Source organism: Schistocerca americana, chromosome 3 (assembly GCF_021461395.2).
Source record: "Schistocerca americana isolate TAMUIC-IGC-003095 chromosome 3, iqSchAmer2.1, whole genome shotgun sequence".
NCBI classification, from domain to species: domain Eukaryota; kingdom Metazoa; phylum Arthropoda; class Insecta; order Orthoptera; family Acrididae; genus Schistocerca; species Schistocerca americana.
Genome location: NC_060121.1, coordinates 409433855 through 409450217, shown reverse-complemented (window position 1 = coordinate 409450217; position 16363 = coordinate 409433855). Strand labels below are relative to the sequence as shown.

The following is a 16363-nucleotide window of genomic DNA, read 5'->3' as shown; positions in this document are numbered from 1 at the left end:
CGTTCGGTTCTGCTGCCTCGCGCGCACTCCGTGGTGAAAACTCGCCGCATCGATATCAGTTCGATTGTCTTCCTGCGGTTCCATCACAGACCTATGCTGGCCACGGAGGACACGAAGTTTTTCGACAACTGAATTCCATGCCGAATTCAATTGGTAACCGCCGTCACAATTAATAAGAGACTCATTGTCAGACAACCATATTTTCACAGATTCATTAATAATTGAACTCCAAAAGTTAGACGCACCTTACTGCTGGGCACCTGCTAGCAAAAGTTGTGTTATATGCCAAAAGAGGATTGTAAGAGCCATAGAAAATGCTGCCTCAAGAAACTCATGCGAGTCCTTATTTAAGAAGCTTCATATCTTTCCACTACCATGTCTATATATTTTACAAGTAATAATAATTGTTAGGAAAATCTTAGAAAATACGAGGATTGGAACTTAAATAGTGGCAATTATTTATTCACAACCGATACAAAAGAGTTACATGTTTGCTCCTGTGACTGTCCTCCAAAGTAGTCACCAGCGTTGTGTAGAACCCGTTGCCAGCGATGTGGAAGGTGTAGTATACCATTAGGAGAGCCTGTTCTGTTGATGGTGCGAATGGAGCGGTCTAAACTTATGGTGATTCTCGTGTACGACTGTGATGGTGTTATCCTAATGCATTACGTTCTTCCACAGCAGAATCTCAATACACAGTATAACTGATCGTTTTTGGAGCATCACCTGCGACCAGCTTCGCGAAAGAAGCGGTGACACTTTCTACACAACCCACCCATCATTTTGCACGACAATGCGTGGGCGCACACAGCGGAAGCTGTGGCTGCTCGATGGGACTGGGACTGGAAAGTACTGTACCATCCACCATTCTCCCCGGACTTAAGTCCTTGTGACTTTGATTTGATTCCAAAGATGAAGGAACCACTTCGTGGCATTCGCTTCAGAACTATTCCAGAGATTCGACAGGCAGTAGAATGCTCCATTCGCACCATCAACATCGTGAACCACGAAAAGTACGACGAAACGAAGGATGGACGATGTACGCAAAGCTGAAGGCACATCTGAAGGCAATGAGCTTGGGGTCAACTGATCAATAACGGACGATGATTATCAGCCGTCAAAACTTTAATCCCGAGAAACCTTGACTGTGGCGTGACATGACGGCCAGTGTGGATGCCGCCACTTCAAATGTATTGTGCAATGTTTTCAAGGGACGTAACGTGATGGTCAGTGGTAACTGTCCTTTAATCGCCATAGCCACATGTCTAGTGCCGTCTTAATTTGTGTTCTGTCTACCAGTATAGACGAATTTCGTTCAACGTTTTCTGTCAACCGAAGTTGAATAGCTACAATCGTTGAGTGCACGGAAACACATCTTTGGAAGTTGGATCGTGGAAACAAAGCTCTATGGAACGAAGTCCTGTGATGCGTATGCCCTCTGATGTTGGAGGACTACGTGACGTTGTTACCCTTATGAAATTTATGTTATCTTCAACTATTTATGTTGTGTAAAATTCACTTGTTATTCTATTTGCTTGGACTGTTGTAGAAGCTAGTCTGCTTCTGTAAGTTCTACGTTGTATAAATGCGAATCGTAAGATAGTCGTAGATACGCAAAATGGCGGCTGTTGACTAATTTTTCCTGAAGTCATTCATTTTTCCTCCTTTTTGCTTTTGAACTACCTAGACCTTGTGACCTGTGCCACGGGTCCTGCAGTTGTTATATTTGTGTACATTTACACAGAAGTTTTTCTTACCAGTCAGCTTCCGCCGTTAGTAGTTTAATCTTGTGAGCTTTGAGTTCTCAGTACAGTGAATCACCTTGTGTTATTAATAGATTAAAAATTCTGGAAAATATAGTGAAGCATTTCTGTAGTAGGGTCATTTTACGTGTTATTTGATTCAATTCATGTCTTTCTGAGTAAGTTACCGAGGAGAATAATGAAAGTACAGGTAATGAAGTTGGATGCAGTGAAGTTATGAAGTCACTACAACTAATAATTTATGCTTCTATATAATGCTGTAGCAGATTGGTGATTGTTATTCGTGCGGTAATATCACTGCTTTTAATTTGTGACAGATTGCCCGCTGTTGATGGATTGTAGTTAGTGCTATCCTTGTTGGGCCTAAAACGTTTTGTATTTGAATTGTTGTTGTAACCGCTTTGGATACTAGTCCTTGACTGTTAATGGACGCAGGTATCTCTAGCGGTTGTTACAAAATTTTAGACAGCCTACAGACACTGGTAAATAGGCCTACATAAAACTTTCTGAAGCAACAAGGTTCAGCTCACTGTCCTCATGTAAGGCATACATGAATTAAGTTATTACTGGAGAGCAGAGTACCAGGATTATTCATTAGAATAATCAGTGTGGATCCTCATCTGCGCTGATAAACTGAAGATGGGAATGTGAAAACTCGTAATTTGATCCTCGATAATCATAGAAATTTTAGTGTATGTTAAATTCTGCAGTATCATTCCAAAATTGAGATGGGTTTTGTTTGAGTTACTGAAGCAAAATTATAATATAAATATTTTTAAGATATTATTGTGAACATCTTTGTTCTGCATACATACTGCAGTTAGTAATCATATTTAACAATATATTTCAATATTTTAATGTGTTGTGTGGGCTCTTTTATAGGTAAGAACATAAATTATGGCAGAAAAGACACAGACAGCACAAATGTCTATTAATCCTTGGCAGTATCCTCCACAGTATGGAATGTACAATCCATATGCTGGGTAAGTGTGTTCCATATAGCTCTAAGAATTGGTCCACAAAATTGTGGAACAGCGTGTATGCCGGGGAAGCACAGCTCTAAGAATTGCTAACTGTGAATGTTGTGTTTAGAAGTTATTGGTCTATGGTGAAAATATTTGATCTGAATTAAAATCTGCAGCATCAACAATTTATTTCATGTGACAGCCACTGTCTCCAACCATGTCTTTATTTGAAAAAGTCACATACATAATAAGTGTTTGACCAAAGTAGGAAATACGGAAGCGTCCGTTCCCACCCGTCTGCTTTGACCCATGACGTTACAAATATGGCGGAAACAAAAACAAACACACACACTTTCCACAACAAGCCTAATAACACTAACGGGACAAGCGCAGGAAATTGGGTGTTTTGGGTGGGGGCAAACTAAATATAAACAAATTTAGACGCCTTGCATAGCTACAATGTGTAAGTGAAGACAGCCATGCATGAATATCCACCCACCTCCCCAGGGGTCGTAACCCCTGCAACCCATAGAAGATAAAGATGCCTCAGTAGCTGATTAGTGTTTTTTGTCTTTTTTAAAAAAAAAAAAATCACGGGATAGAACAAACAGATCAGAAAGATAAATATAATAAGCTAAAACAGAAATTCGAGGAAACAGATAATTAAAATAAGTAATAAGTGTTTTTAAATTAAAAAAAAAAAAAACAACTCACGAGATAGAACGAACAGATCAGAAAAGTAAATAAAATAAGATAAAACAGAACTGGAGACAGCCACACTCAAACCAAACTCCGCGCCGTCATGGCGTCACACACGACAACACCCTTACGTCACGGGTCAAAGCCGACGCGTGGGATTGGACGCTTCTGTCGACCCCTAAAGTCTAGGTAAGGCCAGTGGCAGTCATGGTATAGTTTGGTTAGTATTTGTAGATTGGTAATGTGTCATCATGTAGCCACTAGGATGATACTTTTATGTAACCAGTGAGAAGGGAGAAAATGGGCAATATGTTGTCACCAAAATTAAAACCATAATCATATTCACTGTTGGTTTGAGATTCTGTTGTATTTCTTCACTGTTGTCAGGGCATTTCATAGTATTATTTTGTTGGGCATGTCATATTTAAAATTTGAACTTGTTGGTGGACCTGCTGTTTAGTAGTTATTACTTACTTTTTAATTTACAGAAAATTATAACAACAAATACAGATTGGCTAACCGCTAATGACAAGTTAGTTTTATTTTTGTATACAGGCTGAAGCAAAATTCACGCACTCAGGCTTCACAGCGCAACTGCTCACACGCCAGCAATAAAAAAATTGTGTCTCATGAAATTTAGTCCGGCGAGTACATCTGGCAGAAAAAGGACATTAAAGAGTGGCAATCAGGCAGCACCGTAACCACATGTTTAGTAACTACCTCTGTCAGCACATATTAGTTGTGCTGTACTGTTGGTGCAAGTGGATAGGGTTTTTGGTTACTAAACAGGAAGTCGGGGGTTTGATCGTGCATTAGAGGGGCAAATTTTTTATTTTTTTAATTTATTTTTTTAATTTGCTAATTTCATTCTGATATTTCATATTAAACACCATTTCGTAGGTCACATGTATCCTAAATTTATAAATTTTTTTTAATGCTGAGCATAACAAATATGTGGTTGGACACACAAGAAATTGATAATTGAAACAAATGACCTGTCATAAGATAGAATAACTATGAAAAAAAATATCAATTTCGAGATGCTACAGATAATAGCACAGTACAATAACACATCATCTACTTGTCATTTATACTACATGTAGTATGATCTCTCAGATTTCGTGCATTAGCAACCAGTGACAATAATAGTGTCCATATTAATGACCACATGACCTTCACACCAGAATATTGTCCTCAGAATAACAGATGCTCAAAGCAACCTTCCTGTACATCCAAACATTGTTCTCCTCAATGGAGAGCTCTGGATCCTTCGCAGCAAAGCTGTGTCCACAGTAACAAGAGCAGCATGAACACATGCTACCAATTCTTCCACATTCATTGGCAGGGTGGAGTACATGTGCTCCTTCAGTTGTCCCCATAGGAAGAAATCCAGGGGATTTAGGTCAGGTGAACATAGTGGCCTACAACTGGATCTCCACGTCCAAGCCATTTCCCTGGAAATTTTCAGTCTAAATACTGTTGCACATTAATCCCAGAGTGTGGAGGTGCACCAGTATGTTGGAACCATATCCTCTGCCGAACATGTAGTGGAACATCTTCCAGCGCATCAGGCAGATAGTTTGAGAGGAATGCATGATACCTTTGTGCAGTCAGGCAACATGTAGGGACCCAAACACCTGTCATCCAATATTTCAGCCCAGGCGTTGATACCAAAGTGAACTTGATATCCACAGTTGTAAGTGAATGCTGCTTCATCTGACCATATTACAATGTTCACTAAGTCATCGTTGACTTCCTGTTGTTGTTGGGACCATTCGCAGAATTGCAACCGTAGATGGCGATCTGCAGGACGCAAGTGTTGCGTGAAAGCATAATGATACGGGTACAGTCCATGCTCGTGCAGCACGTTAATGATGGTACGTTGCAAGACACGCAGCTGCCTTCCTATGCTACATGTCGTTCGCTGAGGTTCTTGGTGTATGACCTCCAGAATAGCTTCCTCAGTAGCTGGAGTATGGCAAGTCTATGGACGTCATCAGTCACATGATGGTGGAAGGAGAGAACCTGACTCCCTTAGGTGCAGCTCCAGATAACAAAACATTTTAATCTGGATGGCTTTGATGAGGATATCTAACAGCATATTCACGAGTGGCAACACCAGCCCCTTTATCAGATGCACCAAGGACCAGAAGCGTATCCACATATTCGTTTGTATGTATGTCTACCACACTGGTTTAGAGGTTTACAATGAGAAAATTTGATACATGTATGCATTTGTATTTGAGTCTGTCACAGGTTTGTTACTCCATTTGCAACTAGTCTCTGTCTGGTGCACAGCACATACAGTATAAACACAGCATCAGTCCTGCATGCCGTCCCACATAATGCGCATTGCCCCTCTGACAGATATTGTTCTGCATGAGTCAACCCGACACCACTAATTGTGAAACCGTGAAATTTTCAGTTTCAAATTACACTGTTTCCCTAATGGTAATAGACGTGATGTTTCCATAATCACATAGATAGAACAATAATAAAATAATGCTTTGAGATACAAACTAAACAGCGTGTGGTTACCAGACTCGATGTTGAAAGGCATAGTTAGTGGGACCATGGTGATAACACATACAAATAGTAACCAAGTTTGGACATTAGCAGCAAAGCACATTGTTAGTCCTACTGGGAAAGTAACGCCCTAACAAAATGTAATGGACGTGAACAAAGCAAGTATAATAGTTGGTACTAGTCTATGGGATCATCGGAGGAGAGTACAAAGAAAACCGGTTTCGCATCTAGTAGATGAAGTGGTGTGAATAAATTTACGCCCATGACATGGAAAGGGCTGCTTTCAAAGCTGACCAATCTTCCATGCCTATGACTCTAGTATGTAAGTGCAAATGTTTTCTGGAGGACCCGCTGCAATCACTGTTGATGATTAAGATACCACATGTACTACATGTGCCAAATAAAAACGTGCCTCAACCCAGGTTCGAACCATCTTCTGCATGCTAACCCAAAACTCTATCCACTGCGCCAACTGTACAGTACAACAAATATGTACTGACAGAGGTAGTTATCGTACATGTGGTTACAGTGTTGCCAGATTGCCACTCTTTAGCATCCTTTTTCTGCTGGATGTACTCTCCGGACAAAATTTTGAGAGACTTTTTTTATCACTGGCATATGAAGAGTCGTGCTGCAAAGCCAGAGTGCGTGAATTTCGCTCCACCCTGTATAAAGTAAATTAGTATACATCTGTTACACGCGTTAGCCCTGTGGCCATTTGTCTATAAGAAATTTAATTAGCACAAAGCTTACAAATGATCGAAATATTCCACAAGAACATTATGTAACAATAGTAAAGGCTTATTTATTGTATTAACTAGTATCCAACCCCATGATGGTACCCACACTGAATAAAAAGATGTCGGATGAGGTCCACAATTACTCTATATGCCAACATTAATGATGAGACGTCGAACTTCAACCAAGCTACAGTGTACTTACGGCTTCATTCATAAACAGAAGCTAAATATGAAAAAAGCCAAAAGAATACTACCTACTACCTAATACACACTGTACCCAGAAAACCCAACAGCACAATTCAGTTTATTCCTCCTGCCAGGTGTGGGTTCAGGTATAAAAGACAATTATGGTGTCGTCTGTTAAAAGTGGTATAACAATAAGAGATATGTAGCCCTATATTAGATTCCGAATTGGTCATTGCTAACATCATGGACGTAGAAAGCCTTAATCACATCACAAATATTGTGCACAATGTTATCAGATCTCTCCCTGCAGAGTGCATTTCTCAATGCTTGGGGAGAAATTTTATGAAAATCTGTCCTGTTAATGGTTTTTTAAGTTTTTATTGCTCTCACTGACAACCTTTACCTTATTGATAATTGAACAACCACAAAAGGCAACAGGGTGCAGTTATTTCTGAAAACCTTCATTCACCAGCTGCCATTTTCCACATCCGTAATAGGTAAAAGTTGCTTTAATATGAGGGCTATCCACAAAGTACATTACGTTTTGGAATTAAAAATAAAGTATTGGAAATTTTTTTTATTATATGCAGATGAAAGCCACACTTAAATACTACTTTTCTACATAGTTGCCATTTAAATTAAGGCACTTATCGTAGCAATGGACGAGCTTGGAAATTCCTTCGTCGTAAAATTCGTCCGCCTGCGCCTTCAACCACGTGGTTGCCTCTTTTGGGACAGAAAAGGTGTGATTTTTGTGGATTTCCTGGAAAGAGCACTACAATAAACTCTCAAAGGTATTGCCAAATTCTGCCCAACCTCAGAAGAGCAATGCAAAACAAGCGCAGGGGAAAGTTGGGCTCAAAGATCTTGCTGATTCACGACAACACCCGGGCCCATACGACAAATGCCACTCGTGAAGTTCTTGAATCTTTTAAGTGGGAGTTGTCTCCTCATTCGCCGTACAGTCCCGACCTGGCACCGAGCGACTTCCACTTATTCCCAGCAATGAAGAAGTGGTTGGCTATGCAGCATTTTGATGACGACGCACAGATTCAAGAAGATGTAACCACGTAGTTGAAGGCGCAGGCGGCCAAACTTTATGACGAAGGAATTTCCAAGCTCGTCCATCGCTACGATAAGTGCCTTAATTTAAATGGCAACTATGAAGAAAAGTAGTATTTAATTGTGGCTTTCATCTGCATATAATAAAAAAATTTTCCAATACTTTATTTATTTTTGATTCCAAAACGTAATGTACTTTGTGGATAGCCCTTGTAGTTCCAAGGAAAAAGACAAGCACCACATAAATATATTGACCTTTTTCTCCACAATCTAAGAGGCAGTTACTAAACTTATAACCAATCACAATGAAAAACATCAGATTTTGATCACAAATAGGAACAAGCTCGCTTTCAAAGTGGATGTAACAGTAAGAGAATTTGCAAGTCATGACAAAAATTATAGAATGCAACAAATATGGATTATCACCTTTGTGTGATGGGTAGATTTTGGAAAAGCATTTGACTTAGTTTCAACAAAATCTCTGGTAGCAGGGCATTGGTGAGGCATGTATTAGTGTACTGAAGATCTCTGTTTATGTTGCAGGGTGTTTGTTAGGCCTATATTCGTGTGCTGAAGGTCTCTGTTTATGTTACAGATTTCATTAGACCTCATCATCATTTTGAGAAATTTAGAATGAAGAAAGTCTGTACTGGGAAAAAGAAAAAGGAATGTATTGGTACAAAGCACTTGATTTCATTTATAATGTTGTACTATTTACTTCTAGTGCAGATGAAGGTAGGCTTATCTTGGTGTTAATACCTAACCTCAAATCTCAAGCTGTGCAGTTTATTCCAGCAAATGGTGGAGATCAAATAACAATGTTGAAACCTTTGTATAGGTGACAATAATATACAGTAAACATGGTTTGCTTAGCTCTTGTTTGGTTGCAAAAAACAATCCTTGCATTAGCTGCACAAACTAGTGCCTTACCAAATGTGTTTGCTGAAGAGAAATGATGTCTTGGTTGGCACTTGCACTATTCTTAAATTGAGTCTTTTTGTTTTTAATTTAAAGTTCTCTGAAACAAATTTTGTTGTGATTTAAGTCCCATTGACTTGGAATTTCCTAATTTGAAAGTAAGTGGTGCAAAGTGTACTACTGAAGTTACGGTTGAGTGCACTCAACATATGTTAACATTCACCATCTGAAACATTGTTCAGGGGTCAGAATTTGGGGAAGAGGCAACATTGTTTAATTGTGGTTAAAGTACTAGTGCATAGGATTAAAATCTGTAAGCATCAGTAGGTTGCACTCAGATTGGTCTTATAATTTGCATGACTCTTTCTGAATAACAACTTCCTACCAATTCTATAACAGTTATGTTGTATCATTAAATGATGTATTTATTTTTCAGTCAAGCGTATGGACATCCAGGTTATGGACATCCTGGACCATATTTTTACTACAATTCGGTAAGTAGATACCAATTTCATGTAATTTCGTATTGAGGTGATGATTAGTGTGATGTATTCTGTTAGGAAACATTAGTGTTATTCAGCAATAAAAATGTGTTCTAACCTTAAAGCTCTGGATATACACAGATTGCTGTATCTGAAATTTCCATTGAAATACTGACCAGAAAAAATGTTTGGACAAAATATATGAAATTGAACCCATGACACCATTTATTAATGTTAAAAAAAAAAAAAAAAACCTTCCGTTAAGTTTTAATTTGGTACTTCGTGACTAGCCTTATGTACTTGGAAGAGATTAATCTTCGTGATTGAAAAGTCATTTGTGTTGCAATAATAAGGAAACTTCTATTCATGTTCATCACTCAAGAGTGAAGTGATAATTGTATTGAATGACTAGTGTAAAGCTGGTCACACAAAGTTAAAATTGATTTTCCCTGTGTCCATCTTCATTACAGGTGTGATTAAATCAGTAGTAAACTTCTTTCTTCCCTCTCATCTTGTGTTAATGCATTATGGAGTTCTCAAAATATGGGTTCTTTTTTTTAGTTGGCATTGTTTGATCATCTATGGTCTGTTTAAAATTACTTCATAGTTTACGTCTGTCACTTGCTGCTACAGTGTTGCCACATTGGCTGCTGGCTACCACTTGGTTGTAGATCTCTCTCTCTCTCTCTCTCTCTCTCTCTCTCTCTCTCTCTCTCTCTCTCTCTCTCACACACACACACACACACACACACACACACACACACACACACACACACACACACAGTGTTACTTCACAAATGCAGTTAATGTGTAATGATGTGGAGCAGTGTTGAACCCAAAGTGCTCTGTCGATAGCTGATTTCAAGTGACTAGTGATTGAAGTGCAACAGGAGGATGCAGTTAATTGAATAAAAATGATCATCAGACCGTTTTGATGAGGTTTATATGCTAACCATTGTGTTAAAATTCATCACTGAGTGATGTTATATTTTTGACTGTGCTCACCCAGTTGCAGTAATGAATTGCAGCCTTCAAGAAATCGGTTTCACGCTGTATCATGTGGAGCTTCTCTAATGTAAACCAATCTCTGTGATTGCGATAATTGTGTATGTGATGTTGAATCGTGCGGAAGTATCTCTTTTAGTTAATGCTGCGTATGAAACAAGCGTATTTTGCACCATTATGTGAGTGATGTTTGTGGTGTGGTTAACGCATATGATGGAATATAAAATGAAAGTGCCAGTACCATGAATTGGGATCCAAACACATCAAGAAAGAATGGTGACCAAGAACTGGAAGTGAACTGAACAATTGTGACTGTTTGACAACAGCAAACAGTTCGGGTCTGACATTGTATGCTCTGATTATAGGAAACCAGCTAGGATGTGTGAACGTCCAGCTGTCAAGTAGTTTCAATCAGGCTATTGTGCTGATGTTTTCTGGCTGCCGCTTTCATGTTTAATCAATGTAAAATACTTACTACATTGGCTATCATTCCGATGTACATCAGATGTCTAGTTTTGATGTTCGTGTTCCCCAGTTAATTTAGAAATTTGATGAAGCTGTGTGGTTTTTAGGCTAGAGCAGTTATTTAGCTGTGTGATGGAACTTCAAAAGGTCAAAGAATGATACTACAAGTTTAGAATTGTGACTTAATAAATAAATATTTTTTCAGTTAACAGCTTTGGTGCATTATTTTTGTGCTCTTTAGCTTTTGTATATGTTTTAACTAATTTAATTAGGATCTGTGGTTCTTTGCAGAATATGGGATATAGCCACAGTGTGTTCGATCAGAATGCACATCATCAAATTCCACCTAGCACACATCAAGGTATGCTAACATTTTTGCATTTATTTTAGAATCTGTGTCTTAGTGATCTACAGGATATGCTGGAATTGTGTGTGTGTATAGTGTTTCCACTTGTAAATTGTACTGAATGTGAAATAGTGTACATTATGCTGTGATTTTTATCTTAATTTTATTGTAACTTTATGTGAATGTAACAACACACCACATGGACAAAAAGTAAAAAAAAAAACACTATACACGCTTGATATGTTGCTATGTCATCCTACCTTACAGATACATTTTATTTTTATATAAACTCTCAGATGTTCAGCATTTTTTAAGCACACACAGTAAACATTGTATTTCACTTGCTCCGCACCTTTCAACATCCCCCCTTAAAATACAATGTCTGTTTTTAATGGCTCTAAATCACAAGCTTCACAGATTTAGTTATCACACAGTCATGGTAATTGTTTCATAACAACATTTCTAAATTTCTCAAACTTTGATCTTTGTAGAGCTTTGGTCAGTATGTCTGCTAATTGTTCTTCCGTATATTTTATCTCGAATGAACCTTCTCTGTATTGTTCGCTAACATATTTTACATCTATATGATTGCGTCATCTAACCAACTGTCCTGATTTGATCATTTGGATAGCACTTTGATTGTCTACATGAAGAATGATTTTACTTTTCTTCTGGTTAATTCTTCTATTAGGGTATTGATGTGTTTTATTTCTTTGGTGCATTCTGCTGCTGAAATGTATTCTGCTTCAGTTGATGAAGTAGCTGTCACACTTTGCTTCCGAACACCAACTAATGGGAGCACCATTATAAAGAATTATGTATGCAGTTGTACTTTTTCTGTCTCTTAAATCTTCCGCATAATCGGCATCACAAACATTTAGGTGAATATTGTCATCTTCTTCACTTTCTTTTTTCTTATAGAAGAGACCATAATTCTTGGAACCTTGTAGATAACTAAGAGTTCTTTTTACATTTTTGTAATCCCTTTTCTTGGGGTCTTCTGTGAAGCGGGTCTGATAATTTACTGTAAATCCAAGATCTGGTCTGGTTTTACATGACAAATAAAGAAGGCTTTTTATGGCTTCACGGCATGCAAATTCAATGTGTTCGTTTTCTTGATTTTCTTCATTTGTGTTTCCCTCTGGAACCAATGGAGTCTTCATGGCCCTACAGTCAGTCATATTGAATTTTTCTAGTACTTTCTCTGCATACTGTTCTTGGTGTAAAAATATTCCATCCCCTGTCTTCATTATTTGTACCCTTAAATACATATCTGGATTTTCTACCACAACAAATTCAAATTTCTTTTTAAGTTTATTTAGTATATTTTCAATTTTCCCCAAGTCTTTTCCTATTATGATTCCATCCTCAACATGTATAGCCATATACATTTCTTCAGTTGAATCTTTAAATATGCACTTGTCTGATTTCAATTGAATTAGTCCTTCTGATTTTAGGAAATCTGTCGAAGTTTTATTCCATCTGGATGGGGCTTGTTTAAGTCCATACAGAGCTTTCTTCAAAACACAGATTTTTCCAGCTTCTTTGTATCCTTCAGGTATCTTCAAAAAAAATTCTTCATCCAGTTTCCCATAGAGAAATGCTGTTTTGACATCAAACACTCTTATATGGAAATTTTTCTCTGCTGCCAGTACAAATGATAGTCCAATGAAGATATATATAGTACTGGGCTAAATAATTCCTTAAAATCTATATCCTTCTCTTGTTGACAACCACTGATAAACTAATCTGGCCTTATATTGTTCATCATCTTTGACTATAAAGATCCATTTGCTTCTTAAGATTTCTTTCCCTTCTGCTTCCTCTGGACTAACCAACTTCCATGTTTCATACTGTTGAAGAGATCTCTTTTCTTCTTCAATTGCTTTTAACCAATTTTCTTTGTCTGGACCACTCATACATAATTCATATGTAAGTAAAGCTGTTTCGTAATCATTATATTTTACAGGTTTTTTCAAACTAGTTCTTTTCCTAAGCTTGTAATTTCTTGTGTCTTCATTGCATGTTATTACTTCTTGACTTTCTTCTCCTTGATTTTCATGGTCTTCTGTTTCATTTTTTGATTGCTAGTATCATTTGATAGTACACCAATAACAAGATTTGTCTGTAGAGTTTCTTTTGTCACTTTCTGCTCAAATTCAACATCTCTTGACACAACAGTATTTCTTCTTTCTGCATCAAACAGTCTGTAGCCATTTTACTTCATACATCTAGTTTCTTCAAGTAGGCTAAATTTTTGGCAAAAACTCTTGATCGAAAAATTTGAAGTCTTGACAGATCTCCTTTTCCCAAACCACTTCTCTGCGGATATGGCACTTTGATAGTTGGGCTTTTATTGATTATGTAGCTGTGAGCACTGCCTCTCCCCATAGCTCTTTCTTCAGTTTGCTATGGAATATCATAGCTCTTGCCTTGTTCATTATTGTCAGATTTAGTCTCTCTGCTTTCCCATTGAGCTGAGGGCTATAAAGAATACTATAGTCTAGCACAATTCCTTTTCCTTCACACCAATTCTTAAACTCACGGCTGGTGTATTCACCACCTTTATCACATCTTATTTTTGACACTTTCGTATTGAACTTATTTTCACTTTCTAACACACATTTTCTTATGAATCTTTCAGCCTCTGACTTACATCTTAACAAGTAAGTTACACAGAAATGAGTGAAATCATCTAACACTGTCATGTAGTACCTATATCCATTGAATGTTAGGGTTCTCTCTCTCCACAGATATCAGTATGTATGATTTCAAGAGGTCTTGTTGCTCTTTCTGTCACAGTAGAAAATGGTTTTCTTGTTAATTTAGCTCTCACACAAGCTTCACACTATTGTTCCGCTGAGCATAAACTACACTATTGGCCATCAAAGTTGCTACACCAAGAAGAAATGCAGATTATAAACGGGTATTCATTGGACAAGTTTATTATACTAGAACTGACATGTGATTACATTTTCACACAATTTGGGTGCATAGATCCTGAGAAATCAGTACCCAGAACAACCACTTCTGGCGATAATAATGTCCTTCATACGCCTGGGCATTCAGTCAAACAGAGCTTGGATGGCGTGTACAGGTACAGCTGCCCTTGCAGCTTCAACACGACACCACAGTTCATCAAGAGTAGTGACTAGTGTATTGTGACGAGCCAGTTGCTCGGCCACCATTGACCACACGTTTTCAATTGGTGAGAGATCTGAAGAATGTGCTGGCCAGGGCAGCAGTCGAACATTTTATGTATCCAGAAAGGCGTGTACAGGACCTGCAACATGCGGTCGTCCATTATTCTGCTGAAATGTAGGGTTTCGCAGGGATCAAATGAAGCGTGGAGCCACGGGTCATAACATATCTGAAATGTAACGTCCATTGTTGCAAAGTGTCGTCAATGCAAACAAGAGGTGGCCGAGACATGTAACCAATGGCACCCCATACCATCACGACGGGTGATACGCCAGTATGGCGATGACGAATACACTCTTCCAATGTGTGTTAACTGTGATGTCGCCAAACACCGATGCGACCATCATGATGCTGTAAACAGAACCTGGATTCATCCAAAAAAAATGACGTTTTGCCATTCGTGCACCCAGGTTCGTTGTTGAGTACACCATTGCAGGTGCTCCTGTCGGTGATGCAGTGTCGAGGGTAACCACAGCCATGGACTCCTAGCTGATATTGTCCATGCTCCTGCAAATGTTGTCAAACTGTTCTTGCAGATGGTTGTTGTTTTGCAAACGTCCCCATCTGTTGACTCAGGGATCGAGACGTGGCTGCACGATCCGTTACAGCCATGCGGATAAGGTGCCTGTCATCTCGACTGCTAGTGATACAAGGCCCTTGGGATCCAGCACGGCGTTCCGTATTACCCTCCTGAACCCTCCAATTCCATATTGTGCTAACAATCATTGGATCTCGACCAACACGAGCAGCAATGTCGTGATACGATAAACTGCAATCGCGATAGGTTACAATCCGACCTTTATCAAAGTCGGAAATGTGTTGGTACACATTTGTCTTCCTTACACGAGGCATCACAACAATGTTTCACCAGGCAACGCCAGTCAACTGCTGTTTGTGTATGAGAAATCGGTTGGAAACTTTCTTCATGTCAGCACGTTGTAGGTGTCACCACCGGCGCCAACCTTGTGTGAATGCTCTGAATAGCTAATCATTTGCATATCACAGCATCTTCTTCCTATCGGTTAAATATCGCGTCAGTACCACATCATCTTCGTGGTATAGCAATTTTAATGGCCAGTGGTGTATTAGGAACTCTTTCACACATTCTCTTGATCTTTGAAGTATAGCTTATGCCTGGATGACATAGTTTCTTATGCCATTCTTGTTTTTCTTGTTGTGTCAGTAGTGACTGCATTCCTGATATAATGTTCGCTTCATACAACCCATTTGTTTTTTGTCCTTTCAAAACAAGTATTTCACCTTCATAGATTTGAACAGAATGTTTAGAAAATACATCTGTACAATATTTTTCAGTGATTACATTTACAGACATCAGATTTCTGCTCAGTTCAGGAACATACATAACATCTTTTAAAACACAGTTATCTCTTACAAAGTTTCCTGTTGCAACTATTTTCATTGGTCCACCTTGTTTGGCAACTTTTACAATACTGTCATAATGTCTCACATTTGTTAACTGGTCCACTTCATTACACAAATGTCCTATACATGTGCCATCAACAACCATGACCATATCTTTCTTTTCATTGGCTTCTTGTGAAATCTTTCCTGTGTTACATTCATATGCAATATGTGCAGTATCTTCCATCTTCTTTTCTTCATCAGTGTCTTGTTTCTTGTTTCCTTGAGTGACTAGATCTTCTTTCATCCCTTCAAAAGTGCAAAATGATTTTCTTTCGCTGTCTTTGTTTTTAAAATAACAATCTTCTTCTTTGTGGATAGTCTTTTTGCAATGAGGACAGGACTTGAAAGATCTCAATTTTGGTTCTTGAATTTTATTTTTAAAGAACACTCTTCTTCTTTGTGATTATTCCTCTTGCATATAGAACAGTGTTCTGTCTTCTTAGACTTCTTGCATTCTCTTGCAAAATGTCCACAACCACCACAATTCTTACAAATTATATCGTTTATTTTTGTTAAACCCAACATCAAAGGCAATACTCTCTTCTTGATTATTGTTTTTCAGTCGTTCCTCTTCTCTTAT

The 16363-nt window shown here is 38.3% G+C and overlaps 1 protein-coding gene across 4 annotated transcripts in view; it reads left to right on the top strand.

Annotated features, from left to right (window-relative positions):
- The first annotated feature begins 1418 nt into the window (after positions 1 to 1418).
- The window catches only part of LOC124607506 (leukocyte receptor cluster member 8 homolog), a 71390-nt gene continuing 56445 nt past the window's right edge, over positions 1419 to 16363 (top strand). For 3 of the 4 annotated variants that reach the window (XM_047139893.1, XM_047139894.1, XM_047139891.1), the window contains exons 1-4: positions 1419 to 1565; positions 2646 to 2746; positions 9296 to 9353; positions 11103 to 11172. In XM_047139893.1, the coding sequence (XP_046995849.1) occupies positions 2661 to 2746; positions 9296 to 9353; positions 11103 to 11172 (214 nt within the window). In that variant the 5' untranslated portion in view covers positions 1419 to 1565; positions 2646 to 2660. Of the gene's footprint in view, positions 1566 to 1708; positions 1773 to 2645; positions 2747 to 9295; positions 9354 to 11102; positions 11173 to 16363 lie in introns of those variants that run through there. The other variant, XM_047139892.1, reaches the window with a different exon arrangement.